This window comes from Diaphorina citri, unplaced genomic scaffold (assembly GCF_000475195.1).
Source record: "Diaphorina citri unplaced genomic scaffold, Diaci psyllid genome assembly version 1.1 scaffold199, whole genome shotgun sequence".
Taxonomy (NCBI): domain Eukaryota; kingdom Metazoa; phylum Arthropoda; class Insecta; order Hemiptera; family Psyllidae; genus Diaphorina; species Diaphorina citri.
The window spans coordinates 2,252-25,954 of NW_007377636.1; the positions used below are offsets into that span (position 1 = coordinate 2,252).

At 40.2% G+C, this 23,703-nt stretch overlaps 4 protein-coding genes and 1 long non-coding RNA gene across 5 annotated transcripts in view; 1 reads left to right on the top strand and 4 right to left on the bottom strand.

Moving 5' to 3' along the window:
• Positions 1-1,624: 1,624 nt before the first annotated feature.
• Positions 1,625-5,220, bottom strand: LOC103505846 (the record flags this gene model as incomplete). The annotated part of the gene is made up of 3 exons (XM_026821074.1): positions 5,208-5,220; positions 2,380-2,610; positions 1,625-1,829 (listed from the first exon to the last, which is right to left on the bottom strand). Coding segments are annotated over exons 1-3 (449 nt in total), but the record flags the coding sequence as incomplete, so codon positions are not given.
• On the bottom strand, positions 4,744-9,072 carry LOC103505847 (mediator of RNA polymerase II transcription subunit 28). Its single transcript, XM_026821071.1, has 6 exons — positions 9,035-9,072; positions 8,767-8,914; positions 8,500-8,601; positions 7,566-7,674; positions 7,155-7,285; positions 4,744-6,799 (listed from the first exon to the last, which is right to left on the bottom strand). Exons 1-6 carry the CDS (start codon positions 9,070-9,072, stop codon positions 6,542-6,544), a joined length of 786 nt encoding a protein of 261 aa, XP_026676872.1. The 3' UTR covers positions 4,744-6,541.
• A 148-nt stretch (positions 9,073-9,220) lies between these two features.
• Positions 9,221-20,039, top strand: LOC103505848 (serine/threonine-protein kinase PLK4-like). The gene is made up of 5 exons (XM_026821072.1): positions 9,221-9,235; positions 9,662-9,817; positions 13,212-13,309; positions 13,643-13,849; positions 19,754-20,039. The coding sequence occupies exons 1-5, from the start codon at positions 9,221-9,223 to the stop codon at positions 20,037-20,039; spliced, it is 762 nt and encodes a 253-aa protein (XP_026676873.1).
• LOC113466024 lies at positions 10,356-10,783 on the bottom strand. The gene is made up of 2 exons (XR_003390567.1): positions 10,694-10,783; positions 10,356-10,539 (listed from the first exon to the last, which is right to left on the bottom strand). It is a non-coding gene; the product is annotated as an uncharacterized LOC113466024 (long non-coding RNA).
• A 584-nt stretch (positions 20,040-20,623) lies between the features above and the next one.
• Positions 20,624-23,703, bottom strand: part of LOC103505843 (sphingosine-1-phosphate lyase) — a 36,819-nt gene continuing 33,739 nt past the window's right edge. Inside the window, exon 8 of the mRNA XM_008470208.3 lies at positions 20,624-22,038. Within this exon, the coding sequence (XP_008468430.1) occupies positions 21,785-22,038 (254 nt within the window). The 3' untranslated portion in view covers positions 20,624-21,784. The remainder of the gene's footprint in view (positions 22,039-23,703) is intronic.

The following is a 23,703-nucleotide window of genomic DNA, read 5'->3' on the forward strand; positions in this document are numbered from 1 at the left end:
TTCTCCAATCTTTTTTCATCCCACTAGGGTAAGGGCTTAAGTCCTCCATTTGCACATGAAATAACTGCGCCGCAGGGTTGTTTACTACTCGCAACTGCTACGTGGGTGGGGCAGGTCATGGTAGGAACAATAATACCTATGCTGTCTTTGTATAAACATAACAAACGTGTTATCTTGGCTATTTTAGTTACAGGAGAGGTATTTAAAATTGTAAATACATTGGTGTGGGTAGAGGTCAAACTTATTACGGACTGTCCAAACGACAGTCCGTAATATTGACTATATTACAATAAATTTTATTGACAGACTGTCCAACAGTCCGTCAATAAAATTTATTGATATTTTCTCCCTCTAGCATGAGGTTGATGTTCATGCTTGATGAAAATAATGGTTAAAATAATTAAAAGTACAGGATTTCGCAGGATATTCGAAATTTCCTAATTCTCTTGTTCTAATAAAATCAAAGAACCTTCGAAAAAACCTAGGTATGAAGCTTCACCCATCTTTCAGTGCTGTTAGACCCTACTCCCTAAGCCTCAGATTGGGCTTTTTGTTTATGGAGATAGCTAAAAAAAAAAAAAAAAAAAAAAAAAAAAAAATCAAATTTTCATTTTCCATGTTCTCAAAAAGAAAAAAAAAAAAAAAAAAAAAAAAAAATCGACATTCGGCGTTTTCGCTTAGCACGGCAGTATGTAGGTTCCCTATTATGAAGGTACCTATGTAATTAGCAAGTAAGTAAACTGTACATCATACTCCTGTCTATACCAACATACACTACCTACCACCACGATCAATCTAGATTTAGCATGTACCTACATAACTTAGGTATAAGCCGTATAAGTATTACCTATTACATAGTTTTGAAATTAACTCTTCCGTTATTCTCCCCAGTAGGTAAAAGCTACTTGTACATGTAAATACCCATATGAATTTGCTAATCCCATTTTAAGCACTGAATAAGTACATATATCCCAGCCAAATTCTCTATATGAATAAATTAATTTTCGGTTTTATTAAATTTGTTGATGAATTTATCTAACTTCTACCTCCATTTTTACAAGTAGGTACTTTATATTTAAGCTCCTCTTTTTTAAGTTTTAATCAAAATATATGTAGGTAGATACATAGATATTTAAGATTTTATTTTCTATAAGTTCTTGTATAGATTTTTGAGATATATATTTTGAAAAAATAATAATAAATAAATAAAAAAATAATGACATGACAATCGAATGAGTTTTCTTTATGTTCTTCTACTTATGTAAGTAGGAAGTACACATATATATACGAGGCTTGTCCGATAATAATTATAAGTAGGTACCTACGAGTATTTAGCACGACATTGGCCTGAAATGTTTTCCTGAAAGAAACTTCACATTTTACAATGTTGTTACGGACGTCACAACTATTGGGTATAATGGTTGTGCAAGGTTTTTAAAGGTTTTCTTATGCAAATATGACGTCATACTTTTACGAAATATGAAATCCGCGTTCTACACAGCTATAACCTTATTGGAGAACATCTTCTTGAGATTATCAAAGATCTCCTGCCTCTGATACAAGACCTCACGATGGCAGAACGCAGACATTATGGCAGGACATTGGAAGTGGACTTTCTCCATACCTATAACATCCTGATCTCTTTGCAGGAACAGCTATAACCTTATTGGAGAACATCTTCTTGAGATTATCAAAGATCTCCTGCCTCTGAAACAGGACCTCACGATGACAGAATGCAGACATTATGGCAGGACATTGGAAGTGGACTTTCTCCATACCTATAACATCCTGATCTCTTTGCAGGAATTTGAACTCTGATTCCGACCGCACTGAAAGCATAGGTTGAGAATGTGAGGCGGAAATTTGTGACGAAAAAAAAAACTTATACATAGGTAGGCTCTACAATAGTTTACCAACCTCAGTGCTGTAGTGGTTAACGTGGTGTCCTTCGGATCTGGAGGTTGGTTGGTCGAGTCCAAATTTGGGCATAAAATTTATCGAGGTGTACCCAAGTTAACACGGTCGAACTACTACAGCCTGACCAGGTGTTAAATCAGATTGACCCCCAGCCCCACAAAGAGAATTTATTTTAAACTCCGTTTAAATTTATCTCGGTTTAAGAATCTGATTAGCTAAAAAAAATTTAATTAAAAAAAAAAAAAAAAAAATCAAACGCAAAAACCCGAGATTTAAACTTAACGTAGACAGATATTAAAAATTAAAACATTCAACACTCAAAATCAACTCTAAACAACGAATAACGAACGTCTGAACAAAAATAAATCTCTTGAATACCATTATGGACGCGGGATTGAACTGACTTTGTGGACCTGGAGCTGCAACTTTAGCGCCTATAATATAAGGCTCATGCACACTCACCACACGTGAAGTACGAGTCAAAGAAACAAGTCACGTGATGCGACAAGATGATAAACTCTGGACGTGTCTTGGTAGAGGGCAGCACTTGTATTGATGCATCTGCTACGTTAGTAATGAAGCTTAGCTGAGATAGGACCTCCTTGTATTTCACACTGTACTGCCAATGTTCGTAATTCCCGTGTTCCTTAGTAACGTAGAACTCGAGGCTGGAAAGAAAAATTGAAATTTTACCTTATAAACCTACTTTGTCTCGGTAGAAAAGTACTGAGGGTTCGAATCTCAACCAAAGCTAGTTTTCGGCTCCAAATGAGTTCACGTTCCTCAGGAGGTGAGTTTTCCAGCAAAGTCGGCCTTGTAAGTGCTAGGCCACGGGTTCGATTCCCGTCCAGTTTTATCCTGAACGGATAATGTTCGTTCTCGGAAAGGCTGGCTTTCCCCTATCCTGTCCTCCATCTTTCTTCAATTTCGGGACCATAAGATCTTGGCAGTAACTATTTTTATTTATAAAAAATCTTTTTCTTAATTTTCAGATAACATTTCTCGTTTCAAGGCATGAGGGTAATCAAAGTCAGTTTCTGAGGATAACGACCAAGAAAAGGTTGGGACCAAGTCATTAGGTAAACAGGTTCCCTCGCTCTCATGAGAACAATAAAATTAATAAATTAGAAGAGTTGGGCTGTAGCGGTACAATTAAAAATTTAGGATTAATAAGAATAATAAAATAGAAATGAATAGCCACGTCGAATAAAAAATTCGGGGGGATTCTTGTTTCGAGAAATGGTATTGGTAATAATCTAATAATTATTTTACTACTAAATAGCTAAAGCATCGTCCAAAATTTGAGTTAACATTGAATCAGAAAACGGCAGTTGGTATAAACACCTGTCAGCGCATATATGTAGCTACCCGATCACTGTAACTAAAGACAAACCTACCTGTAGATACCTACCAAGGGGGGAAATCTTCAGTCACCAGGAAAAAAATAACAAAATCAAAAACAAATTACGTAGACAGATATTAAAAATTAAAACATTCAACACTCAAAATCAACTCTAAACAACGAATAACGAACGTCTGAACAAAAATAAATCTCTTGAATACCATTATGGACGCGGGATTGTAAAAACAATGGAGTCAAAACAGATAGCAGCCCTTACACAAAACTGGAATGTATGAATGAAAATAACACTTCTCCTTTGCATTATGTATATCTCAAACAGATAAAATATGTACATCGTAATATCTGTGAGAGTATTGTTTTATGATTATTATGCTGAATGTAGGATTTTGTAAACGTGTGTCTAGTCGCTGAAAGGGTAAACCGCTTATTTATAATGCTCTAATCTAGTGATTCTCAAACTGGGGTCCGCGGACCCCGAGGGGTCGTGAAGGATTTCAAGACCCCCGGGAAGATCACATATGTAGACAGATATTAAAAATCAAAGCATTCAACACTCAAAATCAACTCTAAACAACGAATAACGAACGTCTGAACAAAAATAAATCTCTTGAATACCATTATGGACGCGGGATTGTAAAAACAATGGAGTCAAAACAGATAGCAGCCCTTACACAAAACTGGAATGTATGAATGAAAATAACACTTCTCCTTTGCATTATGTATATCTCAAACAGATAAAATATGTACATCGTAATATCTGTGAGAGTATTGTTTTATGATTATTATGCTGAATATAGGATTTTGTAAACGTGTGTCTAGTCGCTGAAAGGGTAAACCGCTTATTTATAATGCTCTAATCTACTGATTCTCAAACTGAAGTCCGCTGACCCTGAGGGGGCCGTGAAGGATTTCAAGACCCCCGGGAAGATCACATAAAGGTGCCGCGGAGCGTTCACAATCAAAAGAAAGGGGGCAGAGAAAAGTTTGGGAACCACTGCTGAGTCTAATCTAATGGGACCAAAGAGTCTCCCCTATACCCCAGTAGTAAGCTACTACTAATACTGAGGTCATTTTTCTCTCTAGCAGAAAAGGAATATAATATTATTTCATTTTAACCGTTCTGTGACGACTGTGTCCAGTATATCTAATTCTCTATTTACATAGTTTACGATATATCCTTTTTCTTATTCTATCTCTTCACTACCACAGACAAGTACAAATTTCTCGAAGTACTCATCTCGAAGAGGAAAGGATACTTTATATATTTTCAGTATAATCTCGATTTTGAAAATTTGGACCAATTCCCCAATACTTTCTCATTACAGTGTACCTATAACCTATACGTACATCGATTCCCTATTAACGTGTTAGAAAGACTCAAATAATAAAGACTCTGTTACATTCAAATTAACTTACTCGTAATTATAATTAATATGTAATAAAACAAAATCAAATGTAAACTATTTCGTACAGACCTAAGTACCTACATACATATATTCTATTTACTTAACTCAACTAATCGGACTTAAGCCTAAATGGGAAGATAACTCTCACCAATCTGCCACATCAGAATAAACTGTTGCGATAAAAGGTTTGGAAAAAAGAAGAAAAAATAAATTGTAAATATGAGATGGTGGAAATTAAACATAAGGCGGCATGGACAGCGGTAATAGCACATTGAATGCACCAGTTTCCAACGAATCACTGAAGTTAAGAAAGGTTGTGCATAGTTGGTATCCAGACACGTGACCGCTGGGATTTTGCTATTAGCTGTTTGGTGGTTAAACAATGAAATTATTGTTATCTTCCCATAGAAAATAATGTAACAATGTGTTATTCTAGTGTATTCCTTGGAAATGGAAAAGTTATTCTAGAAATTCGTGATAAACAAGGCTCACAAAATGAGCGAAAAGAAGAAAAAACAAGCCTGGCGCGATCATCATAGGCCTCCCTATTTTCTACTACAATTTGGAAATTGGAAAATCGAAAGGAAAAAAAAAAAAAAAAAAGTCAGCAAAGATCAATTTTTGTGTCACTCAACACTCGTGATTCAAGACAAAACACATTGTTACATTGAAATTACAACTACTTACAGGGTGTGTCATAGAAACTGCATTTAATTGGCAGTCAAATCATGAGAATGTAAAAAGAAGTGAATTTTATTTTTTCCCTCCTTGCCGTCCTTATCCTACAGATAGGGAGGAGAGCGATCTAATCAGCTGAAATTTTCGATGGTTACCTGGTTATTAGTACAAGAATAAAAGTTTCGAGGTCCCTACAGCCTAAATCTAGAGATTCAGCCATAGGTCCGTGTGTGTTTAAATAACGACACACTTAGGTACGTGATATATTGTTAATCTATTTGACTACTTATAGACATTTAATTTAGTGTTGTTACCTTCAATATGGGATAGTATTAAAATGTTGACAGCCAATGCAATGACACTTAAACACCCTGTTTCTAAAGATATGGTGAGGGTGGAGGGGTTCAGAATGCATTTAGTTACTTTATTTTATCGGGTACCTTTTTAAAGAAGCTAACAACTACAATTAAGTAAAGGGATCTTTTTAACTCAAGGCAACCGTCCACATCATAGCTAAAGACCAACCCGAAGGTTGCTTGAGTTAAAAAGACCTCTATACGTTCACATAATGGTCATAAAATCATAAATAAATGCGACCATGACTTGAGGGAGAATAAACAATGGTTGGTGTATGTTCATAAGTCACAAGAAACAGTTTGTGAGTTTGGGCTGAAACCCCACTTAATTTACATTTACATTAGATTTCCAAACATAGGTATGCATGTTACACTGTTAAAATACTTATAGGGGTTTTTTGACTTTTCTATTTTGATGAATCATCTAAATAATTATGAATATAACCCAAGCTGAACATTCTGAACAACTATGTTTTCTTTTAAATATTTCAGAACACAAGCTGATCGAATGTTTTCTTCAGACGGGTTGTTGTTCAAGAGTTTGGTCATGAAAAACTAGCGGAATTTTTCAGAACTGATCAGAGCCTATCCTGAATAATTCAGACACTAAATAATAATAAATAAAAACCCCTCATGAGTGACTATTTGTATTGTTGATAGCTCCCCGTGAGTACCCACATTCCTGCCCCTCTCACACCTCACACAAAGCTGCCTCCATTAGGAAGGGGGCGGGGGAACAAAACGTACTAGGGGGACTCGCCATACTCTTCTCTTCCCTTCCCTCTACCACGTCCTCTACCCCTCCCCCTTCCCCTCCCACGTCACCTCCTACCATCAGGCAGACCTATGTTGGACGTTGTCTTCTCCAGATAGGCTAGCGGACCCTGTAATAACCCTCCAGGCCCCATACCCCCCGGCCCGAGGTTCCCAGGGCCCCCCATGCCCCCAGGCCCTGCACTGGGGAACGGGGGAGGCCCTGCATTACCGCCACCGCGAGGGCCTCCGGGCCCCATGAACATCATGCCTGAACTGGGACCGCCGGGACCTGATGGGGGACCACCAGGGCCCATACCTTGCTGCTGAAATGAAAGAAATGTTTGATTAGTGTTCCACTTGGTCATAAGAAGCTCAAGTCATAATGGTTAACATATGATATGTAAGTATGGGGGAGAAATTTATAATTATAACAAATTCCTTTTAACTTTACAAGAGATTGCTTAGTTTGTTTGTTTGTTGTTTCAAAATAAAGTAAGATTACTTGCTTAGAAGAATTGGGAAGTGGATGTCTGGACCAACATTGTTGCTCCATCCCACTGTTGTTGCCTATTATCTTTGCTTTGTGAAGTTATCCAATCTGTTTTTGAACTGATACACCAATGTAGCTTCTACACCTTTCCCCTTCAAGCACAAATCTTACTTCCTTAAAAATCTTACCTGCATGTGTTGCATATGAATTTGCTGTTGCATTTGAACTTGCTGCTGCTGTTGTGGCATTCCACTCATGGGTTGCATGGTACTTCCAGGAACTATTGGTGCCATACCACCCATCATACCAGGCAGAGGACCTGGAAATTATTAAAACCATTTCCTGTCACATTAAAATCTTACCTGAATTTGTTACTTGTAAATTTGTTGGTGCATCATAAAGAGAAAGTATAAGTATGAGAAATACCTAAATAAGAACTATTCATTATCATATCATGACTCACATGGGGTTTCAACCCATACTAACCTCCCATGGCTGAAATCCCAGGTCCGGACTGTGTAGGAGTGAGAAATACCTACCTAAATAAGAATTATTCATTATCATATCATGACTCACATGGGGTTTCAACCCATACTAACCTCCCATGGCTGAAATCCCAGGTCCGGACTGTGTAGGAGTACTATTGGGTGGGGTAGTGCCACTGGCTGAACTGGTAGAGCCCTGGTGAGCAGGGGACTTTGCCCACCCCTGAAGATCGGACAGGAGATTTTGCCAGACAGCTATCTTGTCGTAGTGCCGTTTGATGAGTTCTTCTTTACGAGCAAGATCATGCCGCAAGTCAACAATATCCTGAGGACAAGGAGGAAAATTTTCAGTAGTATATATTTATGACATTTGTAATCTTCATCTCTGTTTCTATTGCATTTATGGTCTTCCCTCTGTTTTCAGTGGGGTCACAAGAGAATAATATGTGAGAGTAAAAAGATTAAATTGAATCTTCCTATTTCTTTATCCCTGAACCATATTTACCTCTTTAACAATGAGTTCAGGTTTCAATGCAGACAAGAGAAATCTTTTCTGTAAGAAAAATGCCTCCATCTGACGAGCCAAATCTAAAAACTTCAATATATATTAATGACATTTGTAATCTTCATCTCTGTTTCTATTACATTTATGGTCTTCCCTCTGTTTTCAATGGGGTCACAAGAGAATAATATGTGAGAGTAAAAAGATTAAATTGAATCTTCCTATGTCTTTATCCCTGAACCATATTTACCTCTTTGACAATGAGTTCAGGTTTCAATGCAGACAAGAGAAATCTTTTCTGTAAGAAAAATGCCTCCATCTGACGAGCCAAATCTAAAAACTTCAGTGTTGCCTGGTCAATTTCCAATTTGATTTCATCTTTCTCCAAAGTAGTGGACACTTCATCTTCTTTGGTTAGAACTTGTAAACAAGACTGAAATGGCAAGGAAATAAAGTTAAAAGTTAACATGGGTAGTCTTGTAAAGAATTGGGAAAGTGTAATGCACTTGGATTTTTTCTTCTCCTTCTTCTTTGTTTGTAGTGGACCTGAAGATCAGACAGGAGATTTTGCCAGACAGCTATCTTGTCATAGTGCCTTTTGATGAGTTCTTCTTTACGAGCAAGGTCATGCCGCAAGTCAACAATATCCTGAGAACAAAGAGGAAAATTTTCAATAGTAAATATGATTTTTAAAATCTTCATCTCCTTTTCTATTCTTCACTCTATTTCCAGTGGGATCAACATCTTATTTCTTCATAGGTACCTGATGACCGGGGGGAAAATAATGTTACATACTTTAGTAACCATATTTACCTCTTTAACAATGAGTTCAGGTTTCAATGCAGACAAGAGAAATCTTTTCTGCAAGAAAAATGCCTCCATCTGACGAGCCAAATCTAAAAACTTCAGTGTTGCCTGGTCAATTTCCAATTTGATTTCATCTTTCTCCAAAGGTGACAAACTGAGTTAATCATGTAGTTGTTTTAGCGGCTTTAGCTTTTTCCGAACGGTGATGACAGAATACAGAAGAGATGTCTTTTTGTATTAGCGAAACACCCGGGTGATGGTCGCCAGCCCTAGCCATGTTTCATTGGCTCGTCTTGAACCACAGTCAACCATCGCATCATGAGGACTTGTGCTTGTTCTTTAAAAGCAGAGAGAACCCTTTGAAAAACTACCAGCTAGCTAGGCTGGTTAGTGTTAGCTGTTCTCAGTGTTTATAATCCCACAACCAGACCTCCTATTCATGTTTCGAGTTTAGGGAGTTATGACGTCATCGACGGCCATTTTGGAGAGAGGAAAGGAAAGAGCGTTTCGGCGGGAAAATCGGAGATTTGAATTTCAAACTAAAATATCTCGGTAGAAAAAAATCGTAAAAATATTCTGAAAAAAGTTTTGTTTATTTTACATTATTTGTGGTTGATCTAATATAAATTTGAAAAACACCTTCGTTCTCTATTGATGTAACACAGATATAAATGTAGACCTTTTTTATATATTAGATAACTGTACCATCTAGATCTCTAATATTGCTGTCATTACATATTTACAATTTTCTTTCAGATCCCCTCTCACATCTCGAGATCTGCTTTTTCCGATTAGAAATTGATGTAACACAGATATAAATATAGACCTTTTTTATTACCTATAACTGTACCATCTAGATCTCTAATATTGCTGTCATTACATATTTACAATTTTCTTTCAGATCCCCTCTCACATCTCGAGATCTGCTAGTGAACTCATACAGAATCTACTGCAGAAAGATCCTACCAGGAGAATGAAGCTGAATGATGTACTCAGACACCCGTTCATGTGCAATCAGACTAGAGGACGCTCTAATAGCAGTAGCTCGGCTAATAAGGTATGAAGTAACAACTAACACATAGGTATTACATACTCAAGATGAGTCAGACTAGAGGACGCTCTAATAGCAGTAGCTCGGCTAATAAGGTATGAAGTAACAACTAACACATAGGGAGGAAAGCGATCTAATCAGCTGAAATTTTCGATGTTTACCTAGTTATTAGTACAAGAATAAAAGTTTCGAGGTCCCTACAGCCTAAATCTAGAGATTCAGCCATAGGTCCGTGTGTGTTTAAAATAACGACACACTTAGGTACGTGATATATTAATCTATTTGACTACTGATAGACATTTAATTTAGTGTTACCTTCAATATGGAATAGTTTTAAAATGTTGACAGCCAATGCAGTGATACTTAAACACCCTGTTTCTAAAGATATGGTGAGGGTGGAGGGGTTCAGAATGCATTTAGTTACTTTATTTTATCGGGTACCTTTTTAAATCTATTTGACTACTTATAGACATTTAATTTAGTGTTGTTACCTTCAATATGGGATAGTATTAAAATGTTGACAGCCAATGCAATGACACTTAAACACCCTGTTTCTAAAGATATGGTGAGGGTGGAGGGGTTCAGAATGCATTTAGTTACTTTATTTTATCGGGTACCTTTTTAAAGAAGCTAACAACTACAATTAAGTAAAGGGATCTTTTTAACTCAAGGCAACCGTCCACATCATAGCTAAAGACCAACCCGAAGGTTGCTTGAGTTAAAAAGACCTCTATACGTTCACATAATGGTCATAAAATCATAAATAAATGCGACCATGACTTGAGGGAGAATAAACAATGGTTGGTGTATGTTCATAAGTCACAAGAAACAGTTCACACCATAGCTAAAGACCAACCCGAAGGTTGCTTGAGTTAAAAAGACCTCTATACGACTTGAACGAGTATTCTTGCTGTATGTTCACATATTGGTCATAAAATCATAAATAAATGCGACCATGACTTGAGGGAGAATAAACAATGGTTGGTGTATGTTCATAAGTCACAAGAAACAGTTTGTGAGTTTGGGCTGAAACCCCACTTAATTTACATTTACATTAGATTTCCAAACATAGGTATGCATGTTACACTGTTAAAATACTTATAGGGGTTTTTTGACTTTTCTATTTTGATGAATCATCTAAATAATTATGAATATAACCCAAGCTGAACATTCTGAACAACTATGTTTTCTTTTAAATATTTCAGAACACAAGCTGATCGAATGTTTTCTTCAGACGGGTTGTTGTTCAAGAGTTTGGTCATGAAAAACTAGCGGAATTTTTCAGAACTGATCAGAGCCTATCCTGAATAATTCAGACACTAAATAATAATAAATAAAAACCCCTCATGAGTGACTATTTGTATTGTTGATAGCTCCCCGTGAGTACCCACATTCCTGCCCCTCTCACACCTCACACAAAGCTGCCTCCATTAGGAAGGGGGCGGGGGAACAAAACGTACTAGGGGGACTCGCCATACTCTTCTCTTCCCTTCCCTCTACCACGTCCTCTACCCCTCCCCCTTCCCCTCCCACGTCACCTCCTACCATCAGGCAGACCTATGTTGGACGTTGTCTTCTCCAAGTATGCCAACGGACCCTGTAACAACCCCCCAGGCCCCATACCACCGGGGCCGAGGTTCCCAGGGCCCCCCATGCCCCCAGGCCCTGCACTGGGGAATGGGGGAGGCCCTGCATTACCGCCACCGCGAGGGCCTCCAGGGCCCATGAACATCATGCCTGAACTGGGACCGCCGGGACCTGATGGGGGACCACCGGGGCCGATGCCTTGCTGCTGAAATGAAAGAAATGTTTGATTAGTGTTCCACTTGGTCATAAGAAGCTCAAGTCATAATGGTTAACATATGATATGTAGTGCCCATCTCTTGGGGTTGTTAGGACTAGTAAGTCCAAATGGAATGAAGCATTGTAACTTTTTAATGGTATGAGGTATCATAAAGACTAGTGTAATCTCTTGCAATCTCGCGAAATACCGAGACAGTAATGCTGATTGGTGTTTGTTTTGTTGCAGAAAATTGCCGATTTTGGATTGGCCGCTCAGCTGAGTACCCCTGATGATAAACATATGACAATGTGTGGGACTCCCAACTATATTTCTCCTGAGGTAAGTAATAGCAATAAAAATACATGCTTGGAAAATTTCACATCAAGGTCCGTTCCTTCTTGTCGTTCGGAAAAAATCGTGTCGCTTGTAGTATGAACACTCTTATTTAAATTACTCGTACCTACATTACTTACCTACTAGGTCTTACTACTTAGGATAGGACATTTTGTGTCGTTCGGAAAAAATCGTGTCGCTTGTAGTATGAACACTCTCATTTAAATTACTCGTACCTACATTACTTACATACCTACTAGGTCTTGCTACTAAGGATAGGACATTTTGTGTCGTTCGGAAAAAATCGTGTCGCTTGTAGTATGAACACTCATTTAAATTACTCGTACCTACATTACTTACCTACTAGGTCTTACTACTTAGGATAGGACATTTTGTGTCGTTCGGAAAAAAAATCGGAATAAACTCACGACAAGTGGGACAAACGGGCCTTTACAAGTAAGTACTATGGTCAAATTCTCAAAGCATGCTGAGGAAAAAATTTCATACCATGGCCTGGATTGAACCCATGCCCTCCTGATTACCAGGGTTACTACACCAGGGCCGTATCCAGGATTTTATCGAGGGGGGGAATGCTCCAAATTTTTGGAGTCTAGGAGAAAAATGAAGCTCGAGACTGGCCCCCTCTTTATACGGCCCTGAACTACACCATCAAGAGGGTTCTTTTAAGCTTGGAAATTTTCATATTATCTTTATTAAAATTTTCATGTCTTTTTTTCTCAGGTGGCCACACGTAGCTCGCACGGTTTAGAAGCAGACTGCTGGGCTCTCGGTTGTATCCTGTACGCGCTCCTGGTAGGAAGTCCGCCGTTCGATTCCGGCTCTGCCAAGAATACTGTGACGCAGGTTGTCATGAAGAACCCCAAGGTTAGTAGAAAAGAACCAAGAAGAAAATACGAGTACTTAGCGATCAAAACGAAAATACGGGAGATCATACTATTGTTGTCTTCTAGTTATGAGTATTGTCTCTCGACCGGAAAGTGCTGAGTTAAAATCCTATTGATATTGATATTTTTTCCGATTAGAAATAGAGAAGGAAGATTTTTTCCAAGTCACTAAATAAATTATCTTTTCATATTCATTTTCTTTCACACAGTCCAAAAATATTTTTTCTCAAGATGATGCGTCACTTATTACTAAAAAAATAAAATTTATAAACAACCTGAGTGGTATAGCGGTTAGCGCGGTGGACTTTGGGTCTTGTGGTTGGTGGTTCGAGTCCAGGTCAAGTCGTTTTGAGAAAATGTGTTTGGTTTTTCATTTCAGAAATTTTCGGCTCACGAGGCAAAGGATAGTGGCATGGGGAGCAATTCTTTCTCGCGAGATAATTCACCTCTGATTACATACAATTATCATAGATCTCGGTAAGCTAACAGATGTCTTTTCATTCAAGACAATATTCCTGCTGGTTCATGGAAGGTTCATGGAATAAAAAAATCCTTTTTCCTGCTTTTTGTTTAAAAATATTACAGTCAAAATACATGCCTGATATGGGCTTAATCTCTGAATTTTTCTTCGTAATTTATTTTTCGCCTTGCTTACTTACTTTTGTACTTAATAAGGAGAATACTCAAGTAAGTACCTACCTATTCCTATGTTTTTCCTTATGTACATTATTATGGACAGTTATTCATCGTACAAACCTAGTAGGGGCAACCTACTTCCTATTTGTATTATTTCAATCAACGCTGTTTCAGATCCGTAGATCGGTTTGCTCCTCAGCAGCCCATTACTCCCATAGTATCTGCCCAACAAGACAACAGCTACAAAATCAAATCCAAATACCGTCAGGAAACGTCCGGCATTGGGGCACCTGTTTATTTACCCACCAAGTTTGACCGGCAATATTTCGGGGCCGATGAAAATCTCAGCCCCAATGTCGGAGCCCTAGGTTATCGAGCTAGGTAAGTAGAATAGAATATACCTTGTTTATCCTGCTGGGATGGAACTGAAAAGTCCCTTTACCCCCGCGAACACCCATTAATCAGGGGTACAAAAAAAAAAAAAAAAAAAAAAAAAAAAAAGAAATTTTTTTATTTTTTTCAAAGGGTTTTGCAAGGGAAAATGTACCTAACAACTCTTATCGTCCCAAAATCGAAAAGAGGAAGAGGACAGGATAATAGAAAGCAAGCCGTTCCGAGAAACGAACCTTATGTGTTTAGGATTAAGTCCGCCCCGGGTGGGATTCGAACCCGCGAACCAAGCGCTTACAAGACAGGCGCTCTTCCCTCCAAACTAACAAGGCTGCACTACTATTTAACAATTAAGCTACCCAACATATTTTACAGATAGATAAATATCCATAGGGCTGCCTGGAAGAGACTGACAAGAAACGCCGACCCTATTTAGATACGAAAAGGCTAGGAAAAAGAAGAAAATAAATATCCATAGATCCTCGGTAAGGATTTGAACTCATACTCCAGCTAATCCAGGCTACTGGGTTAGGGTAATCTCTACGTTTGTTTCCACAGAGATACCCCTCCCGTCGAGGCGCCTACCTAATCTCGCCGGGAAGACCTCGGCTCTACCTCCCGGCATCGCGCTTTTAATCCCCGCCTGTCTTAGCGTGGTGTAACGAGTTACACGCCGAGACGCTGTAAGGCTCACTGTCGCGGTCAGGTCACTTCTTAGCCGTTTAATCTCTACTTTCTTTCCTCCGCCCACCAGAGATACCTCCCCGCGTGAGCGACCTACCCAATCGCAGCCGGGAAGACCTCTTCCTCCCTCCCGGCATCGCGCTTAATCCCCGCCTGTCTAGAGCGGGTGTACAACGGAGCTACACGCCGAGCTGCAAGGTCCTGTCGCGGGTAGCAAACGATTCTGGCGGGTTCAGGCAGCGTTGCGCTCCGCGTTGAGCGGGATTGATGGTGCCCCCCAGTCTCAGCAGCGAGCGGCCTGGCAGCGCACGCCGACATCGCCACGAAAACGGCCCGTGCTGAGTATATTAGGAAGCCAAGGTAAATATGAATTACATGGAAACGCTAAATATATAATGTAATGAATAATAATAATAATAAATAAGATAAATGCCAGTTTCTTGTGTTGTATTTATGTCACAGACTCTTTGGTGCCTCACTTTGGCAGCATTATAAGGATTTTTCCGCAATATGCTCATAATCCTAAAATTCCACAATGTTTAGCTCTACCATGCGTGGGCACCAGTCGCTATGCGCATTTATTATGTCAGTAGCCTACTCATTTTACCTCACGGAGGCCTGAGTGGGCGCGTGGGCGCCCGTCGCCACAGCCAGTCACGGACATCAATCATTTGCATGGTTACAACGTTTCTTGACCCCGCCGGGAATCGACCCCGGGTCTCCCGGCGTGCAAGGCGGAGCGCAGTGACCACTACGCCATGGGAGCTGACTAATTAGGGCCTTCATCGACCTGTCCAATAGGACTAGAACGATTAATGGTTATGTATGGTATGTATTATTGTCCTACTTTTTTTTTCTTCTTTGGGTTCGGGGGTGGGGGGGGGGGGGGGGGGTTGTTTGGCGCTTAAGATGCAAAACTCCAACCTTGCCTTCCGCAAAGATATGTATGTTCAATTTGTTAGGTAAATAAGTAGGTACCTAATTAAAAAATAAAAATAAAAAATACTTTTTTTTAAGAGGTTTGTTATAGGGAACTGACTGTAACTCTACTAGGGTAATAAGACCCTAGTAGATCGAAGAGAGAAGGAATATGGGATAAGAGAAAGCCAGCCGTTCCGAGAGCGCATCTTATCCCTTCAGGATAAAATTCGCCCCGGGCGGGAATCGAACCCGCAGCCTAGCGCTTACAATGCAGAGGCGCTAGCGCTACTAACAAAGCTAACTAGGCTGGCTAATTGGACTTCAGTTGAGCTATTTTCCTGTTGAAGTTGGTACATTGTGATTTACCTGTTATCTTATTTTGTTTAGGTACTGGCGAGGTTTGCATTGAGTTCGTCAAGAAAAGAAGTGGAGAGGAAAGGGTGACAGAAGTATGTCGGATATCCAGTGATGGACTAAGGGTAAGTAAACCCACCTTGGTGGCGTAGTGGTTAACGCGGTGGACTTAGATCTGGAGGTTGGTGGTTCGAGTCAAGTCCATGTCAAGTCAATGAAATTTATTGAGGTGTATTAGTGGAGAACAAGACTTGTGACAAACATTCAAGTATACGTGAAATAATAATAGTTATAAAAGCCTATCCAAAAGGGCCGTATTTGTGAACAAAATACTGGCCCTCTAGCTGCACTGAAGAACAAATTTCAACATGTGATCGGCCAAAATTTGTTTCAGTCTGATTTGTGAGCGAGAATGGGGCACAACCAAATGACAATTTTTTTCGAGATAGAGTCCTATTCCGATGTAAAAGTACCCAAAAAGTGCATTGGCGCACTCAAAAACATCCAAAACGGTCCCTAAATCCCCTAAAATGTCGCTAAAAGGTCGCAAAAAAAATAACGTTGAAACAGCCATGGTTTACGACCTCGCATGAACTGAAGTCATCACGAAAAAATGGCTGCCCGCGAAAATTATAGAAGCTCAACCAAATGACAATTTTTTTTCGAGATAGAGTCCTATTCCGATGTAAAAGTACCCAAAAAGTACATTGGCGCACTCAAAAACATCCAAAACGGTACCTAAATCCCCTAAAATGTCGCTAAAAGGTCGCAAAAAAAATAACGTTGAAACAGCCATGGTTTACACATGAACTGACGTCATCACGAACTGACACATGAACTGACGTCATCACAAAAAAATGGCTGCCCGCGAAAATTATAGGGGCTCAACCAAATGACAATTTTTTTCGAGATAGAGTCCTATTCCGATGTAAAAGTACCCAAAAAGTACATTGGCGCACTCAAAAACATCCAAAACGGTACCTAAATCCCCTAAAATGTCGCTAAAAGGTCACAAAAAAATAACGTTGAAACAGCCATGGTTTACACATGAACTGACGTCATCACGAACTGACACATGAACTGACGTCATCACGAAAAAATGGCTGCCCGCGAAAATTATAGGGGCTCAACAAAATGACAATTTTTTTCGAGATAGAGTCCTATTCCGATGAAAAAGTACCCAAAAAGTGCATTGGCGCACTCAAAAACATCAAAAACGGTCCCTAAATCCCCTAAAATGTCGCAAAAAAATAACGTTGAAACAGCCATGGTTTACGACCTCGCATGAACTGACGTCATCACGAAAAAATGGCTGCCCGCGAAAATTATAGAAGCTCAACCAAATGACAATTTTTTTTCGAGATAGAGTCCTATTCCGATGTAAAAGTACCCAAAAAATGCATTGGCACACTCAAAAACATCCAAAACGGTCCCTAAATCCCCTAAAATTGTCAAACTAAAAACATAAACGAAACTCAAATATTAGGCGAGTGAGGAAAAGTTTTCTCTCCCGCAGTCTCTGCAGCTGCACTCTGTGTATTTATGGTGATTTTAGCGATCAAAAATTGATCATATCTCAGGATCGGTTTAGATTTTCGCAAAATCCTTTCTTATTGCACACCTAGACCATAAAAGGAATATTCCTACCAAATTTCAGCTTTCTAGGTGTTGTGGTTCTAGAGATAGAGCGATCAGTGTGTGAACTATGAAATGTGAAATGTGAACTGTGAAATGTGAATGAGTGAATGGATCTCGTTCTTATAATATAAGATTACTGTTACTGAATGCACCAGTTCCTGATGGATCACTTAAACTAAGCAGTGTTGCGCGTGGTTTTAAAGTTCGGATGGGTGACCACTTACTGTTACTGAATGCACCAGTTCCTGATGGATCACTTAAACTAAGCAGTGTTGCGCGTGGTTTTAAAGTTCGGATGGGTGACCACCTGGGTAATCGTGTTCTAGCTTTTCCCGACCTCGTTCAGGGTGGGTGAGGTTTATTGTGAGGAGGCGAATGAAGGGTAAAACCCCCATACCTAGTAACTTTCCGAGATCAATAGGCTGTTAATACTAGTATGATTATTAAACCTGTGTCAAAAATCCTTTTTCTTCTAATGTGATTATACCTCAGGACCCCAACAGTTATACAGGGACGTTAAACCTGTGTCAAAAATCCTTTTTCTTTCCTTCAGGATGCAAACTCACCAAATCGGGCTCCGTAATCAAATATGTGGACACTGCTATGCGAACTTCTAGCTTTGATTTGGACCAAGCTGATGATACTATGGATAAGAATAGTGAAACGCAAGATCTATGGTCCCATTTCAAACAGGTAAGACTGGGGATCTATGGTCCCATTTTAAACAGGTGAGACTCAGGATCACAGGCATTTGCCTAGTCCTAGTGGGAAGGTGTTTGTAGCAACATCCGTGGACGAGTTGTTGGTATCACACTAGTTTTGCACACTAGGAATTCCGGGTTCGTTTCCCGGCGGGGTCGAAGTTTCTTCGGGTCTCTGCTTGGAGTTTGGTGTACAGTCAATTTTGCGAGAATAATGGAGTAGCGACCAGTGGCGGCATTACTAGTGCAAAAAGAAACGACTTTTGTGTTCAATTCAACTAAGTAAAAATCCCTAAGAAAATTAGGGAGGAATTCTAATTGCGTTAATTGTGAATGCTTATTATATTACCACAATGTCATTCCCAGATTAATACACTATGCTAAATTTCATGACTTGACTTGGACTCGAACGACTAACCTTCAGATCCAAAATACATCACTGAGATAAATCTCTGAACTGATTACAACGTCTTTCTATTTCCCAGTGTCACAAATATTGCCTGAGTGTGGACAGTACAATGAGTAACTTACCGTTTCCATTCTCTAACGATTCGGTGAGGAATTCCTGTTTCCCCCTCATCCTGGGCAGAAGACCTACTAGTACAGGCTCAAATACTATGTCTTCACCCACACATGGAGTGGTAAGTACCCTCTAAGGAAAGAGTTGGCTAGCCTACGAGGGTCGTTTGATAAGTTCGTGGCTTCGTGGACTCGGATACTTCTTCTTGGTATGAAGCCCAAATGTAGGTGCCACTGCAAAGTATGTCTTGTTTTAGGAAGGTACACCAAGTTTCATTACATTCCTATTATTAGCCTTTGATTCACAGCTATCGATTGATGACGACCAAGAAAAAGTATCCGAGTCCACGAACTTATCAAACGGCCCGTGTAGTTAGTTTGGAGGGTAGGGTAAGCGCTAGGTCGCGGGTTCGATTCCCGCCTTAGCAGGACATTATCCTAAAGTTTAGGACCTGAATGGATAAGGTTCGCTCTCGGAAAGGGTGGTTTTCTCCTATCCTGTCCTCCTTATCTGTCCAAGTTCGGGACGATAAGACCTCCCTTGTTACAGTTCCCCCTGTCAAAACTCTTTAACCCTCCATCGGGTGCAATTAATCTGTATAAATATAAATAAATATAAATAAAAAAAAAAAAAATAATCTGTGGCGCTTACAAGACAGGCGCTCTTCCCTCCAAACTAACAAGGCTGCACTACTATTTTAACAATTAAGCTACCCAACATATTTTACAGATAGATAAATATCCATAGGGCTGCCTGGAAGAGACTGACAAGAAACGCCGACCCTATTTAGATACGAAAAGGCTAGGAAAAAGAAGAAAATAAATATCCATAGATCCTCGGTAAGGATTTGAACTCATACTCCCAGCTAATCCAGGCTACTGGGTTAGGTAATCTCTACCGTTTGTTTCCACAGAGATACCTCCCGTGAGCGCCTACCTAATCGCCGGGAAGACCTCGCTCCTCCCGGCATCGCGCTTAATCCCGCCTGTCTAGCGTGGTGTAACGAGTTACACGCCGAGCTGTAAGGCTCTGTCGCGGTCACTTCTAGCGTTAATCTCTACTTTTTCCCCCCCACAGAGATACCTCCCGTGAGCGACTACCCAATCGCAGCCGGGAAGACCCTCCTCCTCCCGGCATCGCGCTTAATCCCGCCTGTCTAGCGTGGTGTAACGAGCTACACGCCGAGCTGCAAGGCTCTGTCGCGGGTAGCAAACGATCTGGCGGGTCAGGCAGCGTGGCTCCCGTTGAGCGGATTGATGTGCCCCCTCTCAGCAGCGAGCGGCTGGCAGCCACGCGACATCGCACGAAAACGGCCGTGCTGAGTATATTAGAAGGTAAATATGAATATGGAACTAAAATATAAATAATAATAATAATAATAATAAATAAATAAATGCAGTTTCTTTGTGTTATTATGTCACAACTTTGGTGCTCACTGCAGCATTATAGGATTTTCCCAATATCTCAAAATCCTAAAATCACATGTTTACCTACCATGCTGGCACCGGTCGCTATGCGCATTTATTTCTATGTCATAGCTACTCATTTTCCTCACGAGGCTGAGTACCTACCATTCTGGCCACCAGTCGCTATGCGCATTTATATGTCATAGCTACTCATTTTCCTCACGGAGGCTGAGTGGGCGCCGCTACAGCCAGTCACGGAATCAATCATTTGCATGTTACAAATTTCTTGACCCCGCCGGGAATCGAACCCGGGTCTCCCGCGTGCAAGGCGAACTGGCCGTCGATCGATGTCGACTGAACCGTCCACACTGCCTCGACAACATAGATTCACTTCGTCGATCGACTATGTTTGGACACACCTTAACAACGGAGTTCTTATCATCCCGAAATCGAAGTAAAGACAGGGTAGGAGACAGCGAGCCGTTCCAAGAACGAACCTTATCTCTTTGGGATAAAGTGTGAAAATAAAGAATTCGGCGAGTAAAATTAATATTGGTTCTCTTCGTAATTTTATTTGTTACAAAAATATATAAAATATAAACTGATGAAGTTTCAGAATAAAATCTACCTAGTTTCAGAATACAATTCAGGTCACAACCTTCTGCGGTTACGAAAATTCCTAATACGAAACCACAAAAGTAAAGAAAATAAACAAAATAAAGATCTTAAAAAAAATGTTGTAGATGATAAAGATAAAATAAACAAGATGATTTTTAAAAATGGTTGTAAAATTAAACGGAATGTAAAAAAGGGTGGATCACATATTACGAGTATGTAATATTAACATGTATGTATGACAAGTGCAATATGTACTCCTTAATTTTGTATATTAATGAATTGCATTCAATCAAGTTAAAATACATAAATCATAACTTTTCTTTTTCACTGCTTGATGAAAACTGACTAAGTTATGTGTATTTTGTAACAGAGGTCTTATAGCCCCATAGGCTAGCCGTTCCGAGAACGAACCTAATCTGTTTAGGAGAAAGTTCGCCCCGAGCGGGAATCGAAAGACGTAGAGTAGGACCTACTCTTTTTAATGAGACTGTTTATTTTGCTTACGAAAAAAAAAAATCAAATCAAATCAGGTTTTTATCCAGGTTGCTGGAATCACCAGTTTTCCATAATTTCGTCACGAGGCTGAGTGCTTCCAGATTTAGTTAGCCAATGACCAAAGTACATATACCCATATAGCCTTTTGACGTTGCTTGACGAACTGCCCTTATTGTTCAGTTTTGTAAGTTTGTTATTAAAGAAATTGTAAATGTTATACTATTTTTTTCTAAGTTTCAGAATGCCTTATTTTCTGTAAATACACTTCACAAATCTTTAATATATTTTGTATGACTCTAACTTTTGTTTATTTTAATGAAATGAAAATTCAATTGTTTCTCTCAGTTTTGTAAAGTAGGAATATTCGGGGCTACACCTTAAGTTAAACCGTTTGAACAATCTGATTGGTTGAAAATTTTGAAATCAACCAATCATATCGCTCAATCTTGATAAGGGTTAAACTTAAAGTTAGTTTAAACTCTGTGGCCCTGACCATAAACGGTTTACCTGGAAAGTTTAACCTTCCCCGAATTGGCCCCAAGACGACAGAGGGTCACTCGTTCACATTTTCACCATGCTGAACGTTGCTTCACTCGACAGCCGGAACCCCTCCATTCTTCACGACGCCATTTTGTTTCCCCGCGGTTGGTGTACTCGACTCACAGTCCGGAGTATAGTAGGTCGCATCGATGTAGTAGCGAGTGAAATCTCCAATGATGGAACGATCAGGGATGGAATGGGATTTGCCATACATGGCCATGACTCCCTCTAGTTGTAGACCAGGGTTTTGCATGATGATAGCGAGTTCTTCCCGTACGTCTGAGATGAATTTGTCCGCCACGCCTGAAAAAAGAAGACATGTAGTTTACATATTTCACTTTTCAAACGAAGATTTCTCCTCTTAGGAAGCCTCAAATGAAATTTTAAGCATTTCTATTGCAATCAGCGTGTTTCGAACTTCCTTTATCAGCGAAGAAAAAAAAAAGTGGTTGAGCCCCATTTTTGTTCATAAAGTTTGGTGTTACGGTGTTGTGTCCAAACATATTCCACCGGCCGTCGATTGATGAGGTGAATCTATGTTGTCGAAATGTCGAGGCAGTGTAAAAGGTTCAGTCGACATCGATCGACCATGTGTGGTCACAGCTTTAGACTACAGACTGACCTTGTGTTTCTCTCCACCAGGTAGCGTTGTACACACCAGGCGGTTCTAGTCGGGGTGTTCCCGTGCGCGACGCCCCACCTCCCCTTCCCCCTGGGGGGGCAGACCTGATATTCTCCTACGAGTCTTTGCCCCGGCCCCACTGGAAGAAGTACATGTATGCGGCCCGGTTTGTGGGCCTGGTGAGGGCCAAGACGCCCAAGATCACCCTGTATAGTGGACGAGCGAAATGTATTCTCATGGAAAACGCACCGGATCCTGACTTTGAAGCGGCGTTTTATAGAGGTAAGTGGTCACCCATCCAAGTACTATCCACGCTCAACGTTGCTTAACTTCAGTGATCGGACGAGAACTGGTGTATTCAAAGGTCCGCCTGTCATTCATCAGATATACCTGATGTGGCTGGTCTTATACCGGCATTACTGTTACTGAATGCACCAGTTCCTGATGGATCACTTAAACTAAGCAGTGTTGCGCGTGGTTTTAAAGTTCGGATGGGTGACCACCTGGGTAATCGTGTTCTAGCTTTTCCCGACCTCGTTCAGGGTGGGTGAGGTTTATTGTGAGGAGGCGAATGAAGGGTAAAACCCCCATACCTAGTAACTTTCCGAGATCAATAGGCTGTTAATACTAGTATGATTATCCCTAAGGACCCCAACAGTTATACAGGGACGTCAAAAATCCTTTTTCTTTCCTTCAGGATGCAAACTCACCAAATCGGGCTCCGTAATCAAATATGTGGACACTGCTATGCGGTAATTTTAATTGCAGTAAATTTTCTTGTTGCTGAGACAGGAGTCGTATTGAGATCAGACAGCGCGGTAACACACTTAGCAGAGCCGGCTTACAACTGTGTGCTTGTGTGTTCTGTGTTTACGATTTGTGTGAGTCGGGCTGATTTGCCAAATGTGAGTCGCTATGCCGATACCGAGGGGAAACCGAACTGATTAGAGGAGAGGGAAGTCAACACTCGTAGCGCCATCACGCAACCCATGGATGATGCACCTCGTGGCCAATAAAACACAATCATGTACGAATAGATAGGCTTCTGATGATGATTATTATAGTGAGTTTGTTGTGATAAGGCAAGTGGGTGCTGGAATGCGCCAAGTTCGGTTTCTACGTAAAAAAAAAATACTCCTGTTTCAAACACTAGAACGACTATCACTCGTGCGACACAGACAAATGAACTGTAAACGGACTAAATATCCGGAATGCCTTCTCGCCTTTTTTGGTTACAGGTCGAAGTTTTCTTATCAGCTCCATATCTCAGATACTCGGAATAAGAAGTCATCATTCTGACTAATTAGTCAGCTCCCATGGCGTAGTGGTCACTGCGCTCGCCTTGC